This window comes from Dicentrarchus labrax, unplaced genomic scaffold (assembly GCF_905237075.1).
Source record: "Dicentrarchus labrax unplaced genomic scaffold, dlabrax2021, whole genome shotgun sequence".
Lineage (NCBI taxonomy): Eukaryota > Metazoa > Chordata > Actinopteri > Moronidae > Dicentrarchus > Dicentrarchus labrax.
This window is the reverse complement of record NW_026136724.1, coordinates 8,181,869-8,201,794: the sequence shown is the minus strand read 5'-3', so window position 1 is coordinate 8,201,794 and position 19,926 is coordinate 8,181,869. Positions and strand designations below refer to the sequence as shown.

Genomic DNA, 19,926 nt, shown 5'->3' with positions numbered 1-19,926 from the left:
TAAGAATAAGACCACAGCGATGACTTTCCAGGTGTTTTTATGTTTGTGCTAGTCTTTTTACACATGTATTGAAACTATAATTGAGCCCAGTCAAAGGGTTATTGCATTAATATTGTAAGTTATGGCTCAACTTACAGATTTACAGTAAATGACACAATCATTGTTCTCAATAAAATATAATCAGTACAGAAGTGCTATGTAGCAATGATTACTGCATTGTGGGTGCATTCCCAAGAAGAAGTTGTACTGTCCATTATGCCAAGTAGCAATGACTAATCTGGCAACTATCTGTTCAAAAAAGACAGAAAAAGTTATTTTTGTACTAATTCAGGATAATTAGTGATGAGGATCGCTATGTAAGGCATACTGAAGGACAAATATAACCTATAGCGTGCCAGTAAACATTGTTTAAATTCAGACCAGTGAGGTACATTTGATATTCAAAGCAATTCTTTCATGTAGTACTTCTGGCTGCAGCTCAGTCACTGATTTCAAAGCAGGAATGTTGCCTTTTGCAGCAACAAAATATTTGTTTTGTGATCCATTATCAAAGCTATATGTCCATATTTCTATGAGATTCAGCCCCACAAACCTGTTGCCACCCAGTGAGTCCTGTAACAGCCGGGTCAGTTTGGAGTCTCTGTAAGGCACGTGAGTGGAGCGCTTACTCCTGTCTCCCAGAGCGCTGATGACGTTTCCTAAAGCGAGCTGAGGTAAGACGGTAAAGAAAGACAGGAGAGGGACATGTATTTAAAAAACAACAAGCTTGTGATTGGATATTTGAGGGTGAAACAATTCCATGACTTGCTGAAATAAGGAATAAACAACCCTCTACTTCTGAAAAAAAACCCCACCATTCCTTTGTACTTGAATGAAGCTTTAAATAATGGTACTTATGTTAGTCAAAGAAATAATGTGTGCGATTCATGGTCTGACCACCTGGGGGCTCTCTTGTACCACAAATTCATCAGACGCTGGTGAACGTTGATATGAGCAAATGAAGAGTTGTCAGCCCAATGAAGAAAAGGGATCAAATGCAGAAATACGACATACATGCCTACGACTGTGTGTGTGTCTTAGCTTCCTCACCAGCCCACAGTTGATGGAGATGCCCTCTTTAGCTCTGTCTCCTGTAGCTCCAGTTCTCTTCAGTCTCTCAGAACCAGCCAGATCCACAAAATGGAACTTGGCTGTCAGCGTCTCAAACTCATTAATCTCTGAGTTGTTCGCTAGACGGTTGTCTGTCACATTATCCTGGCAGAGAGAAGACAGAACAGGAAATAAACACAAACTTCTCAGCTACAATTTAAATGTTTCAGTGTGTTAAGAGCACGTACGTCGTTATCGGGGGAGCAGACTCGAACTTGGCACAGGTGGATGGTGAAGATGGCGTGGGAGCGCGAACTCTGGACGTTCATCTGGGTGCTGGCGGTGGTACGAGACAGCGCGCCCAATTTCAGACACTGTAACATCTGTTAGGGGAGAGGTGACGAGAAAAGGTGGCAAATAGAAGACAACTAAATGGGTGTATTCAAACATCATAGTAAAATCCATGAGCATGATATTAATACAGAAACTGTTAAGTATAGAGAACCGGTCCGTTACATAGCAATCAACTGGATAAAGAGTTTTGTTTTTTGGCATCAAAAAGGTGACATTTTCTATTTCCTTAAAATATCAATCAGGTCAATCAGATTGATAACCTTGCTATGGTCAGCTAACATAGGAGTTTTTCTTTAGTACAAAGCAGTACTAGAGAAAACTTTTAACAGTAGTAGAGGTTCTTTAGAGTAACAGGGAAACTGTTAAACAAGTAGAATTCATAAATCTAATAGACAGACATCTCTAAAGCCAAAAACTACTGTACCTGCATTGATGGAAACCATGCAGGTACAGGGTGACCTTTCATATTCTAGTGGTGGTTTGGAGTAATCAGTGTTTTCCATTTTAGAATAAATTAGGACTGGAATTCACTGATAAAACAATGATTTTAATAGTCAAATAATAAAGGCTTTGTGTAAAAAAACGCCTTCCAGGACGGGTCTGCGCGTTAAAGCTGACCTCTGTTGCAGAGGTGACGGTGCGAGTGGTAACCCCGACGGTGTAGATGCCTCCGCTGGCGTCCTCGTGGATTTTGATGTTGGATCTCTGCTTCCTGCCCTCCATTTCTCGCGTCGAGTCGAACAAGTCCAGCACCTCTTCGTTGTACAACTGGAGAGCGTGAAAACAGATAACGCACATATTATCACAGGAACAGTCAATATCATTATTACATTATTCCCAGCCTCAGCGCTGCACCTCAGCTGCTTCCTCACCAGCTGTTAGCAGCCACTTGTTGGCCGTTAAAAATAAATCCAGGAGCTGACCACAGAGACAGACAAATGACAGTTTAATGGCTGTGTGGTCATCTGGCTGCTTTCACAACTTAAAATCATTACACCCCCTGCTGACCTTTGACCCCTTCCTGTCTGCATGCACTAGCTACATCAAACTAATGGGCCTTAAGTGGACTGGATGTTTAGAGTTTAGACAGAGTGCTGATGAATGCACCTTCATTTGAGACTTGGTTGGAATCCTGAGAAACAGTCACATTTTTGGTGTGCCTCTGTGTGTGTGTGTGTGTGTGTGTGTGTGTGTGTGTGTGTGTGTGTGTGTGTGTGTGTGTGTGTGTGTGTGTGTGTGTGTGTGTTTCTGCACCTCCAGAAACTGTGCGTTGATCTTGAACTCCGGAACAGGCCTGCCCTGCTCGGTGGCAGCCTGCCTGCGCTCCTCGATTCCTTTGAACAGGTGGTTGACAGCCCGGGGAATGATACCTAGCTCGTCCTCCCCGATGTTGACGTCGAAGCCGGTTCCCATGGTGTAGGTCTTCCCCGAACCCGTCTGTGGGAGAAGACATCAGTTACTTTACCAAATGGGAATTAAAATCTGCTCTTATCATGTGTGTGTTTTCTGTGTATTTCTTAGCCGTATCATCCAACCATTCAACACTCTCTGAGACTCAGAGGTTAGGGTGCAGCCCCAAGAAGTTTCTCTGGCATGGGGGGGTTTCAGAGGAGATGGGGTAGTCGCCATGGTGACAAAAAGAGGAATGCAACATTGAGCTCAAATTCAAGCGTCACCCTCCCCAACAGACCCAGACAGGAGTGTGTGTGTGTGTGTCTTTGTATGTTGCGATAGACGAGGGAGTGCGTGTGAGCAAATGTGCGTGTATAAGAAAGCTGGTAGTGTGTGTTAGTCTGTTTTACTCTATGAGACCACACTAGTGCGGTTACTATGTGTACATCCACATACACAGTGTGTGTGGGGTTGTGTATGTGTGGCCTCCACTGCGCCGCATGAAAGGCTCTTTGACGGGAACACAAGGGCTGCAGGAACAATGTGAGGAGAGAATAATGAACAGAAAGAGCGAAGGGAAAGATTAAGAAGAGGGAACGTTTAACTGCTGTTGTTCAGCTGCAGCCGCAGACACAGAACCCTAAAAAATACTTCTAAGTTTTTTATGTTTAGGTGAATTTAGGTGAGTATTCTCCAAAGGAGTCAAAGCAGGAGTTACAGTCTTGTGGCTCATTTGCAATCTGGCAACCAAAATATCATTTAATGTGACATTTGCTGAATTGTTGGAGGTCTCTACAATGGACTTTGCCTTAAAATTGAGATTGTAAGTATTTACAATAATGTTTAATGTGCCATTTGTGAATTGTTTGACTCTCTGCTGTACATGGGTATAAACATATGTGAAACAGAATATTTTTTCTACTTCTATCAAAATCTTACTAGCAGCACCTATAAAGCTCACTAAATAGTAGATTATATGCAGTTTGTTTAATGTGTACAAGAACAGAAGTGTCATTTTTAAGAGAACTCATATTTACTTTACAGACATGGTAATGTAAGAAAGTGAATAAGAGTATTTCCCAAAACTATTCCAAACTGTGAAGCTGTCAGTGGGAAGGTTAGTGTTTCATCTGTTTAATGTCTCTCAATTACATGTTTAGTTCCCTGCTCTGGTATGAGGTGAAGCAATCTGTTCACACTCTGCTGTCATTGGGCCATAAACTCTCTCTCTCTCTCTCTCTCTCTCTCTCTCTCTCTCTCTCTCTCTCTCTCTCTCTCTCTCTCTCTCTCTCTCTCTCTCTCTCCAGGCTAATCTATCAGAGCCAATATAAAGCTGTGGTGGTGAGAGCAGGTTGGAACAAGTCAGCTGATAGCGTATTGACAGAGCGGGCGCAGCTGTGAGGCCTGTTCACTCCCGTATTGCTTGTCTGATGATATTAAAATAAAATCAGCTTCATATCACATGCTGCCATAAATCTTGCGATGCTGGGAGCAGCTCCATCCCCTTGAGCGATGCGAGGTGGAAAACTTCAGCAAATGTGAATGTGCCAGTGTGTGCGCCATGCCCCTGTGCAGATCTAGTAACACAAGGAAAAGCCTGTTGACCAACCTGCCCGTATGCAAAGATAGTGGCATTGTAGCCCTCAAAGCAGCCTTCGATGAGTTTCTCCGTGCATTGGGTGTAGATGGCTTCCTGCTGGCTGTCCATGTCGAAGACGTGGTCGTAGGTGAAGGCCTTGTCCTTACCCAGGAACACCTGCGGCTCCCCGGGCATCACATACGTACAGATGTGACAGCCCTCGATCTTCTCTTTGGCCAGCTGAGGACGGATCCTGGTAGACAGAAAGAGACAAAGACAGTGAGATTTTTAACAGCCCACTTAACTTACTTCTTCCTAGCTTTTAGCTTATTGGGAAAAGAAAATTCCAGTGCTGATCCTTTTTAAAGCAGGAGACACAATAAACCCTCTAATGCAAGGCTGCAAATTAGATAATGGTATTAAATAGCAAGTAGCAGCCCTGCCTAAAAAAACCCTGAAATCCTTTAGATTGAAACTACAATCAAACTATCATTGCATGTTTTTTAGGCAAGTATTGACCAAGAGATCCCCCCCAAAAAAAAGATTAGTCTACAAACATGCTAGCATGCTAACATTTGCTAATTAACACTAAAGTTCAGCTGAGGCTGATGAAACCAAAGTTAAAAAAAGTTAAAAAGTTAAGGGGTCACCAAAGGGGAACATGAATGTGTGCAGAAAAATGTCAAAGCAATCGATTCAAATGTTTTTGAGACCAACCGATATACTGACATTGCCACACCACGAGGCTAAAAATCAAACCCTGTCAAGGACAATTCCAAGACCAATTTCAAAAATTCTCAAAAACCGTTACACTTCACAAATCACAAATCTTCCAGATTTCCCGGGGCCTTGGCAAGTCTGGTTTGCGGGTGTTTGTTAATGTGTGCGTGGGGAAGAGGCCGAGCAGAGCTGTCTGTGCATGCATCTAAAGCCTGATCAAGAATTTGTCTTATGTATGAAAACCATGATGAACCATGATTATTATTATTAGGTTTGATGGTAAAAATGTAGCTGAGGTGAAGCAAGCAGATGAGTGCTGCTACTTTGCTCTGTGTGTGTGTGTGTGTGTGTGTGTGTGTGTGTGTGTGTGTGTGTGTGTGTGTGTGTGTGTGTGTGTGTGTGTGTGTGTATATGAAGGACCATGCAGTGCCAGCACACTCTCCAGCAGTCACCGTACACAGTACAGTGCCCTCACTGTTCACGAGAGAGCTCTGGGTAAACAGAGTCCCACCCTGAATTTCATTAAGGAATCGCTCTGTTTGCTTTAGTGCAAATAAACACACTGTTATTACATCATTTCCTCCCATGATGCTCCTCTGCTGCTCATCACTGAACTCACTGTCCACCTGAAGAGGAAGTGGAAATATTGGAGGGAGACCAAAGAAATATTTAGACATATTGGGAGCAATACAATTTTAGAAATACTTGCAGCTTTGAGAGAAAAATATTAAAGATTATATACAGCAAAGGATAATACCAAAATACTTAGTAATAATATTAGACAAAACAATTGAAATTTCCTGCTGGGATACCTTTTGTGGGTACTAAATACATTTCTCCAAGGCTACAGCCCAGCGAAATGAAAGCACAGGAAAAAAATCAACAACCGAGACACCTGAGAATCTCAGAGCAGTGACGTTATAAATGGCCGTTATTGTTGCTCTCTGCTGACAGGCATTTAGTGTGTGAGACAGTGTGTGTGTTAGGATGTGGAGCTTTGCAGTTTGTATTGTGTATGCAACACGTGTGTCTACACTTTTTGTGTGTGCTTGCATTAAGAAAAGACTCTCACAGCAAGAGTCTATAGAACTTCTGAATGGCCTGAAAGGAAAGTCTGCGTGTGTGTGTGTGTGTGTGTGTGTGTGTGTGTGTGTGTGTGTGTGTGTATATGTGTGTTTGTGTGTGACATCAGATCCCAGCTATTTAGCAGCCTCTATCTGGGATTACAGCCTTGATGAGAAAGGAGGACAGAGTCAGGCAGGGACCAATGGATCCAGGCTGGAGGAGAAACACTGTCCTACCTGCAGTAACTGTACACCTGTGCAGCATTATTACTGTCAGCTCTGTGTTATGGACAGCACGACTGCCCAAGTTATCACAGTGTATACAATGAATTCTATATCTAATGTCAGCAATGTCTTTCAACAAGATTATTTTGCTTTGTGACCACTTAAAGTGTTTAAAATATCCAGCTTTGCATCAGTATTTACTAATTGTTTGTCATGGTACGGGACAGTCTATTTGCAAGTAGCATATACCAGAAAAATCCCCTAACTTGGCAAGTGTTGACTTGACTATAAAACCACATAAAAACTGGGGGCAGCAGTATGAGATGTCACCCATTATTCCAGTACTTTGAAACTGCATATCCATTGCATTGTTATCTATGAATGGAGGTAGACAGAAAGACCCATAAATGCTTGACAAACTAATTCAGGGAAAAAAGTTTTTTGTAACATGTCACCCTGTTTACAATTGTTGTTTTTCACACTTGAGTGTCCAGTGTCCATTGGGCATTCATTTATGATTACTCAATGTAATCTTTTGAGTAAAAACAATTTTGCCTATTCACTCCAGCAGACACAGAGTGACGTTAGCAGTAATTTTGAGTGACCACTGGGTGTCTTTTAGCCTTATTTTGGTCTCCACCAACTCCTGCTAAACATGAATGTCCCACTATGTCCACAAGCTAGTCGCTAACTTTGTTTTTCCTCGGTTCCTACACTAAAAAGCTCCGTACAGCTGAGGGCAACTGCAGCGTCAGGGGATAATTCTCTGTGAGGTCATGAATATAAGCATCCCCTTTCACACATCCAAAAATATTCATTCGTTTTATAACAGTGCTCATTATATATATTATATATAACTGAGGTTGTTCTAGGTGAAACTGACATAACAGTAACAGTCAGTGTTTAGGTCACCTGAGGAGACAGTGATTTAATGGTAGGATGGTTTAGGGGCTTTACAGGAGTGAATCTGCATTAATCCTTTTGGCCACCTTCCCAAAACTTGACGGAGAGCCATTACTGTAATCCAGTGTAACAATGGAGGCTCTCACTGCTGCTTACACCAAGGGCATTAAGTCACTGGGTCATTGTTCACTTCGGCAAGTTAAAAGAAGTGGAACAAAACACGTATTTCAACATCATGTCAAATTTAGAACATGTAAAATTCTGTTAATTTAAGTATAGAAAGACGTCAATGGTTGCCCAGTGTATCAAATAACAGAACAAGCCTGTATTACTGTGGCCCCATTTAGAATAAATGTCTAGTGTTTCTGGTTGTGTTGTGATGCAATGTTTGTTTCGTGTAGTAGGTCTACGACATCTCCAGGGTCCTCCATACATAGAGGGCCCCGGGGAAGGGTGGGCTGAAGAGGAAAATGAATGCCTGAGGAAATAGAGAGAGATAAAGAGAATGAAAGAGGATGAAAAGAGAAAGAGACTGGGCATAATGGTAAGAGCCCAGACAAAACACTGATGACAATCAGCATTTGGAGGCCTCTGCAGTCCATCCAGTCAAACAGACCTATTATCTGTCTGTGTAATGATGCTCTTTCACATAACAAGACCATCAGGCTGAACTGCCTTTACGAACTCTGCTGTTTTTTTATCACTCATTTTTTGGTTCTTTAAGGTTCAAAGAGACACATTCTAAGACTGTTCCTTCCTTCATGTACTCTAAGGAAATAAGGCCTCAAGGGGTAATTAAATCTTCTACCTCATGACAACCCACTTGCCTTCCCACATTACTTTCAATGAGATTTCTTTATGTTTGGACATAACGTTTCCAGCCTTTATGCTAAACTAACTGTGTCCTGGCTATTTGCCTAATGCTTAACAAAAAAATATGAGAGTGGTGTTGATACTCTCACCTAACTCTTGGCAGGAATGAGAATTAGAGTATTTCCCAAAATGTCAAACTATTCCATAATCATTTGGTTAAGTTTAGACAACTAAAACACTTAGTTTAGGTCATAGAAGGTTTGTGGTCATGGTTAAAAAATGCTGCCAAAAAACAGTCCAGAAACTCAGACATGCTGTGTTACTTTTTGCCCTGTTCCCTAAAATACATGCTAGTTTTTGCACTGAACTTTGCCATTGGATACCAATCTTACACTGCTGAATTGTACTCTAGATAGATTTTTATAGTGCTCTAAATTTAATGTAAGCCAATGGCTGATAAAAAGTTACTCTAAAAATGATTCTAGGATGCTTTATAAAATGTTAAATAGGGTTTTTTTTCATATAGGCTGAAACCTGTAAAACAGCTGCCTCCAGACGATTGGTTTAATCCCTGCTGTGCATCATTAGATTTCTGATGGTGTGTAACAGATCTCAAATAGATAAAGTTAAAATATTTCCTAGCCTCACATTAATGCTGTTTGAGCGCTGTGGCACAATGGACCTTTATTTTGAGTAATTCTTTGGATGTGTATATATTCACAACTAATACAAGTTCTGGCATCAGACATCTCAGCTAACTGTAAACAGGTGAGGGATAAGTTAGGTGTGAAGCGCGTCCTGCTGGTGTATTATTAGTGTGACTGACTTTGGCTGTGATTATGATCTGGCAGCTTCACTTTTCTGTGGTTCAACCCAAAACACTCTTTTCTCCTGAATGAATAAGGGCTGCCCTTCAGCGCTGTGGAGACTTACAGCGCTAATCCACCTTCTAGAGTGACACACACAGGCTCCTCACAAGACGGTTTCTCCAGGAAATTTAACTCCACCACTTCCTAAATGTGCACAATCATGCACACACACACACACACACACACACACACACACACACACACACACACACACACCAAAAGAGAAGCAGCCTCAACACACACACACACACAAACACACACACACACACACACACACACACACACACACACACACACAAAGAGAAGCATGCCTCAACACTTTCCTATTCTTGTAGATACTATTTTACTGTTGTTCACTAAACATAATTTGGGTAATAGTCATTAAACTTCATTATGCAACAGCTCGATGATCCTTCAACAAGCTGATTATTTTAAGTATATATTTGTCTTGTATGTTGAAGTGAGATGTTAAAGTAAGTTTTCTAGTCTCAAGAAACATCGATTATTGGAGAATATCCAATGTGAACACCCCCATTCACAGGCGCACACACACACACACACACACACACACACACACACACACACACACACACACACACACACACACACACACACACACACACACACACACACACACACACACACACACACACACACACACACACACACACACACACACACACAGAGATCAGAGGCCCCCGAGGCCAAGTGAAAACCTTTGTGTAATAACTGCTTTAACACATTAATCTGCTATGACAGTTTCAGCCTGTTGAAGAGAAAAAAAATGCTAAGAAGTTCCAGAGTGGAGAAGATTAGAGGGATACATTTACATAATGAAGTTTCGGAGTATTTATCACAAGGAACTTTACAGTTTTGTTTTATCACTTATATGGAAATATAACTATAATACACAATCCAGGAAGAATTTTAATGGAAAAAATGGTGCAGGAGGTGGCCGACCCCAAAGAGCAAAACATTCTCACAGTAAGACACTGCGGCACTATAAATAGCCTGATTTAAAATCTTAGCAACTTGTTGTTTACACTTTGTTTTTTGTACAGATTGAACAAGTGATTTTATTGGACTTTAAAGGTGCTCCTGGGCAGATATCCCTATCTTTCCAGTCTTGATGCTAAGCTAAACTAACTGTCTCCTACCTTAATGGACAAATATCTTCTTATCTGACTCTTGAATGAATGAAGCATATTTCCCAAAACGTTAAACTAGCACTGAGGAAGGCGTCCATAAATTCACTGTAAAAAAACGTGTTTGTAATTACTGTAAGTGGCTGCCAAACAACTAAAATTACTATTCAGAATGTAAAAGTGTAATTCAAGGATATGTAAACCTCTCCTGTTGAAGAAACAATGCTTTATGAGAACTATAAATTACTTTTTTGCTGTTATGGTTGACTTTTTATCCAAAATGATTAATTATATAGGGGATAAATACACACTTTAAGAAAGGCAGGTACATGAAAATTATGACATTTATCAGCAATCCAGCGATCAGACCACCAGTGTTTTTCAAATATTCAGATTATATACAGATTACAGATATAAAAGTAAAGTGAGCAGCTCTTAAGTAGAGCTCAGTATAAGAGAAGCCTCTGGCTGGCACTGACTGATGTGTGGAGATTAGAGTGATGAGATATTGTTCAATGAAGTCTTCAAAGAAATGAAAAGGGGGGCGCACACACACGCTTAAAGTACAGCCCATGTACACATATACCTATTCAAACACACACGTGTTACACTACAGACAGAGACACACACAGAGGGGCTTTGTCAGCCTCTCACCATGTGACAAGTCCTGTTAGGCTCTGGCTCTCAGTCTCATTACTGCGATTACAGTGACAGCCTGAGAAACAGTGGGCTCCACATGCACGCACGCTTAACTGGAGAACGCTCAGACATCGCACACCTTCACCTGGATTTCAGAGTTTTCATTCTCAATGGGAAATTACAAGGATTGCAAAGAATCTGCGACACTTTAAAAGGGACGCTGCTTGCATGCACACACTCCAAAACACTGCAAAATACAAGCACACACATAAAAAAAGATCTTATATGATAGTATAAAGTAAACATGACTTGGCATTTTTTTTACTGTAGAGGCCATTTTGGATCCTGGTGACAAGACAGATAATATAAAAACAAATAAAATCATTACCATCAGCATTACAAGAAATGAGAAGATGCTGGCAAAAAAAAAAGCAGATGAGTCAGCCCATCACCACTATGCTGCTGATCTCATCCTTCTTGAAACACAGCTAATCAAATCACATGCTGACATCACTCCTTCCTGACAATCACCCAATCAAATCACCCCCTAGAGATAAAGCCGATCGCTCTGCATCATCACAACAAAGCCCGGTGTTTCATTCCTATCTCCCTAACCTAATCCTGGGTAATCAAATTTTTGGTTTAGTGTAGCTGTACAGCCGGCACGCAGGCAGTGTTTGAGCAGAGAGTGATTCAGCAGAAACAGAACGGGAACATCTGAGCCCACAAGGCAGGAGACAACAAGAGTCTTTTCTCCACATCTCACACTGCTACCAGGACGCTGACTCATCACCTGACCTCATCATGCACGGTCCCATATTTTAGGATTCTGCAATACTTAGAAGCATTAAGTATGTAGCAGTAAATGACCATAATGTGTTTGACTGTGGATCGATAACGTAGGTAGTTCACTTGTTTTGATATGACCTAACTGTCTGTGTCAGCTACAGGCCACTGTATTAATACTAGAGTAAGATTAACAAAGTACTGAAATTCAACAACATGTTTGCATCATGCATTGCCTGCTATAGCTCGAAACTCTGGCCTACTTTTGCTTTAAAGGACCAGTTTCTTTAAATATATTTGGGTGAACGGATCTTTTTCAGTTAATACTAGCATATAGACATATGCGGCATATAGATACTTTTAGTTGTTTTTCTACGATTTAGTTTGTGGTGTTCATAGGACTAACCACCCCTTAACCTTATAAACTTAAAAACAAACAACTTAAAACATACATTTTCAAAATAAATCTTAATATATGTGTACAGTACATGACATGAGTGACATCTTCCCTATATTGAGCTTTAAGGTTTGTCAAAAGGCATATTTTAAAAGGCATGTCCTCACAAGTGTGTGTTGGGGTGCCCCAGTTAGAGCATGCACCCCCTGTATTAAGGCTGAGTCCTTACCGCAGCGGCCTGGGTTCAATTCCAGCCTACAGCCCTTTGCTGCATGTCGTAAAAGATGTGTGCATGCTGAAACCCCAGAGCTTTATGAATGTACTTACAGCATACAGAGATGAGAGGAAAAATGAGATCATGACAGAAAGGAAGCTGAGTTTTGAGGCTGACCTGAAGACAAACCAGCATTCTGTAGACACTGTATGTATGTTTTCTAAAACTTTCTTCAAAAGTGAGAGTACAACAAGCAATTTGTTCATAATATGCAGTGGGCAAGTCCAATACAAAGCTTCAATAACAACTGAGGCTAAGCAGCTGAAGAATGTCAGCGAGTGTTTGATGAACATATGAGTGGACTGTAGGCGGCTGTGGCTCAGAGGCAGAGCGGGTCGTTCCTTAAACGGAAGGTTGTGGGTTCGATCCCTGGCTCCTGGTGCCACATGTCGAAGTATCCTTGAGAAAGATACTGAACCCCAAATTGCTCATGAATGTTAGTTTCTGTTCGATGGACTTTGCCATCACTGAGTGAATGTGTGTTAAAAGGTGAACGTGGCATGTAGTGTAAAAGCGCTTTGAGTGGTCGGAAGACTAGAAAGGCGCTATACAAGTACAGGTCCATTTACCATAGTACTCTGAGGTGCCTTAACTGTGGACTGATGACACTGATGCTATCCAGCAGGGGTTAATGAGGGACCACACTACTACTTCTTGTGTATCTTCCATTGTGGGGTCCACTGGTTTCTTGTGAGGACCCACAAACACATGCTCTACTCAGCTTCTGTTGCTCATGTTACTGTGACAAGAGAGCTTCAACTTCAAACACTCAGATTTCAGTGACACACACAAACACACACACACACGTAGCTATTACCGCCCCAATCCTTCTTCTAGTCAAAGGACTCTGGTGAAATGTAAATACTGAAAGGCTTCACTCTATTCTTCAGGACTCTATGACTGTAGGAAACATGATCACCCAACTGCATTCATTCACATCCTTTTAAGTGCCTGTGTGTGTGTGTGTGTGTGTGTGTGTGTGTGCTTCAAGAACGCCTTTAGGTACACCATTATAGCTTATTATATAACAATATGCACAAACACACACACATAAACACACAAATCTTTCATAATACATAAAAGAGCTTCAGCAGGTGCACTTGTGGTCTGATGGCCGCCCAGAGCAAGAGGAATGAATGAGGAGACACAGAAATGATGGAAGGATGTAAATAAAGAGGGAGAAAGTAGACCCTATTGTGTTTTCAGTAACAGCCTTTCTATTGTCTAGCAGCTGGTCTTGACATCAAGAGCCTACTCATTGTATTACTCTCTTCAGTGTACTTCTGTAAGCAGCAAGCTCAAACAAGTCTTCTCCCCCAGAGAGGCTGAGCGCAGCCAAACATTCATATGTGAAGGATTTAGAATCATAATGAGGGATGTATCACGTATACAGGGTAACGGGTTGTGTCCAATCCTGTGATCACATGAATATTACTGCAAATGTGTTCCTTTTCAGTCAAATAAATCTCACAAAAAAGCCCAGTTTAAACTATTTTTTACGCAATTTAGCTGTTTATAACTCCATAATCACAAAAAAAAGCATCTCACTGCAAAATAACTAAATAATTGCTTCTGGTATTCAATTAATTATCAGTTATTTTTCGGTTAAAAAAACAAACATTTGGCTTCCTACATGTGAGGATTTTCTTGCTTTAATATCGACTGATATAGCAGAATTGACTAATTATCCTGTGCAGAGTGACCACTTTTAAAATGAATCGCTCTTAGAGTGGATTTCCTTTCATTTTCTAACAAGGATGCATCCTTGATTTTTTTGTGCTGGCGAGGAAACTTCCACCAGTTCACAGGAAGTGATAAAGACGTGTGACAGAGACCTTGAATCTGTCTTTTCTCTCAGAGACACAGTGTGAAAACAGCTAGGCAGTGATGTCACTGAGGGCATTTGGGAATTTCGCCATATAAAATAGCGAAGGGTCAAGAGAGGGAGGCAGAGACAGAGCGGGAAAGAGGAAAGAGAATGTACTGCTGACTCAGTCTTTCAGTTTCCCTCTTCTCTCTTTCTCTGTTTTGTTGTTTAGATGGCTGTCTGACCCGTGTCCATTCACAGGGCCATCTCCACACACCCCATGAGCCTTGAAAGGAACCCACGGTTACCACGGTGATTGCTAAAACAAGCTGCCAAAGGGGAATTTCTGAAAGGGTCAATGATCACAGCTCTGACTGCTTCCTGGGTCGAAGGTGGCTGGGCAGGAAGGAGGGAGAGGCTGATGGTGGCATAGGATGCTGGCTGTCACCCTGACTGGCAGCCAGGGCCAGGGCATGTGTTAGGATAACACACACACACACACACACACACACACACACACACACACACACACACACACACACACACACACACACACACACACACACACACACACACACACACACACACACACACACACACACACACACACACACCCCCGGCCTCTAGCACTGATACCAGCGTAATGGAAATGTTCCTTTTTGACACGGACAGTTTGGTCCAATCATGGCACACATGGGACATAAGATGAAACACCTGGTGAAAGAAGTGAAAAACTGGGGGGGGCAAACAAAATAAACAACAGTTCAGTATTAAAATATAGCTACACTCTTTAGTTACAGTAATAAAACATCCATATTGAATTAACCTGCCTGTGCTAGTTAGACAGAAGTTATTGAATATCTCAGTACTACTATATCACATGACAGCAGCTGGCAGATGGCTTGCAGCATATATTGCTTTGTGTCTCAGTTCACTTGAGTTGGTTCATGAATATTTATCACGAATATGCCTGGATGGACACGGGTTTATGCGCGCACGCACACGCGACACACACACACACACACACACACACACACACACACACACACACACACAATGCTTTTGTAGCATTTGGCAGAAGGCGCACAGCCTTTGCCCTCAAACATAATCCACAGAAGGTCAAGTGGGCGGGACTTGTGTCTGACAGACACGTCAGAAGAGCCAACTGGAGGTAGACAATCTGGATAATTAGTAAAGGAGTAAAGTTGGTAAGTGCCTGACATGTTATAATATTTCCTTTTTTATTATTGTTAACCTCATGCTAGTTAGTTAGCTAGTTTTACATTCCACTGCAGCCTGTCAGATTATGAAGACCTTAAATAATTTATCTTATTCCATTAATAATTGGGGGATATGACAATATAAACCATCAGACATAATGAGTGTGTTCATTTCAGATCCTTTGCCACACTAATACCAAGGTAAATATGCCTTTTTATATATAAATATGAAGCCAAGACTCCCTGAAAAGCAAAACTGATACTGAGAGACTTATGGTGAAATCAAATAAATAAATCTCTATTTATATAAAACCATTTGGGGCAATGATGCAAATCATTGTTACGAACTAAGTAACTTGATTAATCAGGTATTTCATTTGCTGGATTACCCAAAAACAGATGTTTTTTATCCAGTTATTTTGTCCATAAACAGTTATTTATATATATATATATATATATATATATATATATATATATATATATATATATATATGTATATATATATATATATTACATAAAAAATAACATGAGGATTTTATCCATATTGTCCTATAATTCCACCTTATAATATATTCACTAACATGCTGCATGCTCTATTTCATGTGGAAGTGTACGCAGCCAGTTTATGCATCAGAATGACCTTCCAGCCTTCCACTTTTAAAAACACTTTAACTCTAATTAAAGAGGAAGAGCTATATGTTCTGAACTTAACAGTACGAAACCTGATCCTTCACTGCTGGCTAATTCTGGCTGTACACCCTGAATTATTAAAGCTGCACTTCAAGGATATTGACATACTAATAAGTCACCTGACTGGCTCTGACATACTTCTGGGATAAATCGTTAACTTCTTATGTTGTTTTTTAATGGAATATGGTTACAAGATACGCAAACACACACACACACTCACACAGATGGGATGTTACATAAGGACGGAGATCTGGAACACAGGATTTGAAACACACAAGCACATTGACACAGGGGATAACCCAGCAAACACTGAGTGTGTGTGTTTGCTGAATCATCCACCAATGTGCTACTTGAAGTGCCCCATCTGTATGCTGTCAGGCATGAAAAACAAAAGCATCAAAACCCAGAGATGGCAGCACAGCACACACATCTGAACAAGCTTACGGAAGATCCATCAGGAGGTAAGTACACATCTGAAGAGCATATAGACTTTTAAGGTTACATCATCTTTCCAATAATTCTTTCTTTCTTGTTCTGCCTGTTACCTCAAGAAAAGAGATGATAAAGAAGCATTTCATCACCCTGGTCCAGTTGAGATGGGGGGGATTAGGGGCTTGCTAACAGACAGCATTAGCCTCACAGGCTGAGGCAGGTAGTGGTTGGCACGCACACACACACACACACACACACACACACACACACACACACACACACACACACACACACACACACACACACACACACACACACACACACACACACACACACAGAGCTAACTAAACTATTACAGCGTGGGGAGAGGCTGACAGTCAAAGCCTTTCACATGTTGTGAAGTTTAGGTTCACCACAACTTTAAAAGCTCCAAAATAATTAGAATGTTGCCACGGCGATTAATCAAGCTGCAAACACCAACACGAAGCTGTGGCTTGATGTTCAAAGGGATGAAGTCGGGGATTTAGCAGCAGATGAAAAGGTGAAATTCAATTAAACTTTCAGTTAAGGGTGACACATTTTTCTTAAGCATACCTCTTCATCATCTTGACATGATTTGCTATGATATATTTTATGAGAGGGTGTGTCCACCCCCCTATTCAGGAGGCACTCACTGTGTCAACTTAAGAACACAACATTCACTTTTGTTGGTACAGTTTGTATTACTTCTAACTTTGTTGTAACAGTCAATTCAAAGGTAGATTAATATGTTCCAATGGTTTTTCCAGCCAATCTTCGATGTGTTTTTACTGTAAACGTAAGGCATGCGCTCCTCGACAGAGAGACAAATCGGTGTAACATAACTCTGAAAGCATCAGATTGAGGGATTTAGCTGGTGTGAAGTCTCAATTCAGTGTGTTCTCCTAGGTGAAAATACAAACAACCCCATTAATATATCTGCAGATTACAGCAGACTAACATGTAAACATTGAAATACCATAGTAACGCATAAAGTGAACCTGTTAGCAAACAGTTCTACACGTTCAGCAGACGCAAAGCATCATTGGTATTAGTTTGTGGTTGTGTTTCTGGCCAATTTGAGCCCAATATTTACTATATTTTAGTTCTAGTTTAGTATTCCACCACATCTTGAAGCAAATATCTGGCTCTTTAGAGGCTAAATGCTCCACTATGTTTCACCAGCTAGCAGCTAACCTTGCCTGCGGCTTGGTGGTGGGCAGTTAGCTTAGCGTGTTTTTTTGTTGTTGCTAATAACAGCATCTGAGAGTGGTGACAGTCCCAACAACCGAAAAAGTAGACAATGAGCCAAAACAATGAGCTAAAAGATGCTAAAAAACCCCCGTAGAGCTGAGGGGAACAGTAGGTTATAATTGTGACTTTGAGCGACACCTTTCATATTACACATAAGCAATATGATCCATTGTTAATATAAAAATATGGTTTAATCGTATCACTGGTTTATGTTTGTTCTGTTTTTCCTCTAGTAGGCCTTTTTCACAGCAGATATTTTGACATGTCAGTCCCGTGCTCCTGCTTTTGTGCACGCTCGCTCCCTGATGTGGCCTCCTTGGACACTTAAATGGAAATGAGCCAGCGTTATTGTTTTTAGCTCCACCTAGGCTTTTGTTACGTTGGGTCAAAATGTCTGCTGTGAAAAAGGTCTAACTCACTCATGCAAATAAGGCACGCTTGAATTTGAATTTGTATTTGAGACAGAGAAGGTGCCTGGTGTGTGAAACAGCGAGATTAAGGAGCTCAGCGAGCTCGCAGGTAAGTCAGGATAGTTTCTAACCTTGTGTGTGCGTGTGTGTGTGTGTGTGTGTGTGTGTGTGTGTGTGTGTGTGTGTGTGTGTGTGTGTGTGTAAAAGAAAGAGAGATTAGTGACAAAGCATTTTCAAGGACCACAGCTGACCTCAGAAGAGGCTCCGGACAGCTCGCTCTTGTACAATCAGACGCTGACTCGAGATTTAAGATCTTTATCAGACTAAATCCTTATCGCTTTACTCAACCAAAGTCATTTTACCTGCCTAACTTCAATCGTTACCTTTCTTCAGCTCTCACACAACCCTTTCAAGATGGATGAAGATATTTGTGGCCATACCCTGTCTGCTGATTGAGAGTATGTCATACACAAGTTAAAAGGTTCCTGTTAAATGAATGAGTGAACAGAATAATAGAAAGAAAGAAAGAAAGAAAGAAAGAAAGAAAGAAAGAACCAATGAATAGTCCACTGACCATCAATAGGAATAGGAAACCCAACTAGCAACCTAGATGACAGAGCTCTCCAAATAATTAATGAAGCTTGAGCTTTCTAAGAAGATACAATAGAAGGTAGTTTCCACTCAAAGAGACAAACACACACACACACACACACACACACACACACACACACACACACACACACACACACACACCCCTATAGGCTGATTTGTATTATCAACAGTTTGTGTGAATGTATGTCTGCTTATGTGTTCTTTTGTATGTTGTCAACCTTAACAAGTCTTCATAACGTGTCCAGTGAGCTCTGACAGCAACTCTATGGCCGTGCTGCATTATTAAGGAAGCCAGATAAATAGAATCTTACAATATGAAATCCTATTAATGAGACCGCACTAGCCCTAGACAAAAGAAAGTGCATGATGGGATATGCTGACAGATTATTTATTATCTGTGAAGGAGGGAGACAGGCTAGTAAACCGAGTTGGCTCAGTAAACACAGTTCTGGGTCAAAGTCTGAACACACAACAACAAGTGAGGCAGAGAGGGAGGAGAAACATGAGAGGAACTAGCTTTTGTCCTCTGTCTTCCACTGATCCGGTTCACATGACGTTTCAGATTGTCTTTCCAGCACACACACAGAAAAGCACCTGCCCCCAACCTTAGCTGACGCCCTATATCTTGTCCCTCTATTGATGTCTTTATTGATTTGTTGTGTATTTCATTGGCTTTTTTTGTTCAGTCTTACTGCTCCACACACACACACACACACACACACACACACACACACTAGAAACACTTCTGAGAAGCGCTGATATAACCGGTGACCAGACGGTGACTATCTCAGCTTGTCTGCTGCGTGAGTGACGGCGTGGACTTGCCAAGAGGACAAGGGTCAGATCAGTGTGATACAGCAACTGCAAACACGCCTCAACTCCACTGAAATACACAACAAATTGCAAAACGTAAAAAGCCTGAAAACAAAATGGATCAAACACAGCCCACATGTGGATTACAAACAGCATTGGATCCTCTATAATAATAAAAAAAAAGACTGTTGTTGTGACTACAGGAGACACACTGTAAGGGAAGAGTCACAGGCTTTTCCTCGGCCTAATCCCTCAGAGCTGAGATCTCCATTCATAAATCCACTACACAGCATGTACACGCACTGCAGCAGGTATTAACAAAAGAAGCTCATGTTAATCGTGGGCCACTGGTCTATATTTGCAGCACCCGGCATGGGAATGGAGAGGAGAGTATGCATGTTGCAAAAAAAAAAACACAACA

At 41.2% G+C, this 19,926-nt stretch overlaps 1 protein-coding gene across 4 annotated transcripts in view; it reads right to left on the bottom strand.

Moving 5' to 3' along the window:
* The window catches only part of LOC127358606 (kinesin-like protein KIF21A), a 37,269-nt gene that overhangs the window by 16,720 nt on the left and 623 nt on the right, over positions 1-19,926 (bottom strand). For all 4 annotated transcript variants that reach the window (XM_051391817.1, XM_051391818.1, XM_051391819.1 and 1 more), the window contains exons 2-7: positions 4,445-4,667; positions 2,698-2,880; positions 2,062-2,211; positions 1,338-1,472; positions 1,090-1,254; positions 593-708 (exon numbers count right to left, since the gene is read on the bottom strand). In XM_051391817.1, the coding sequence (XP_051247777.1) occupies positions 593-708; positions 1,090-1,254; positions 1,338-1,472; positions 2,062-2,211; positions 2,698-2,880; positions 4,445-4,667 (972 nt within the window). The remainder of the gene's footprint in view (positions 1-592; positions 709-1,089; positions 1,255-1,337; positions 1,473-2,061; positions 2,212-2,697; positions 2,881-4,444; positions 4,668-19,926) is intronic.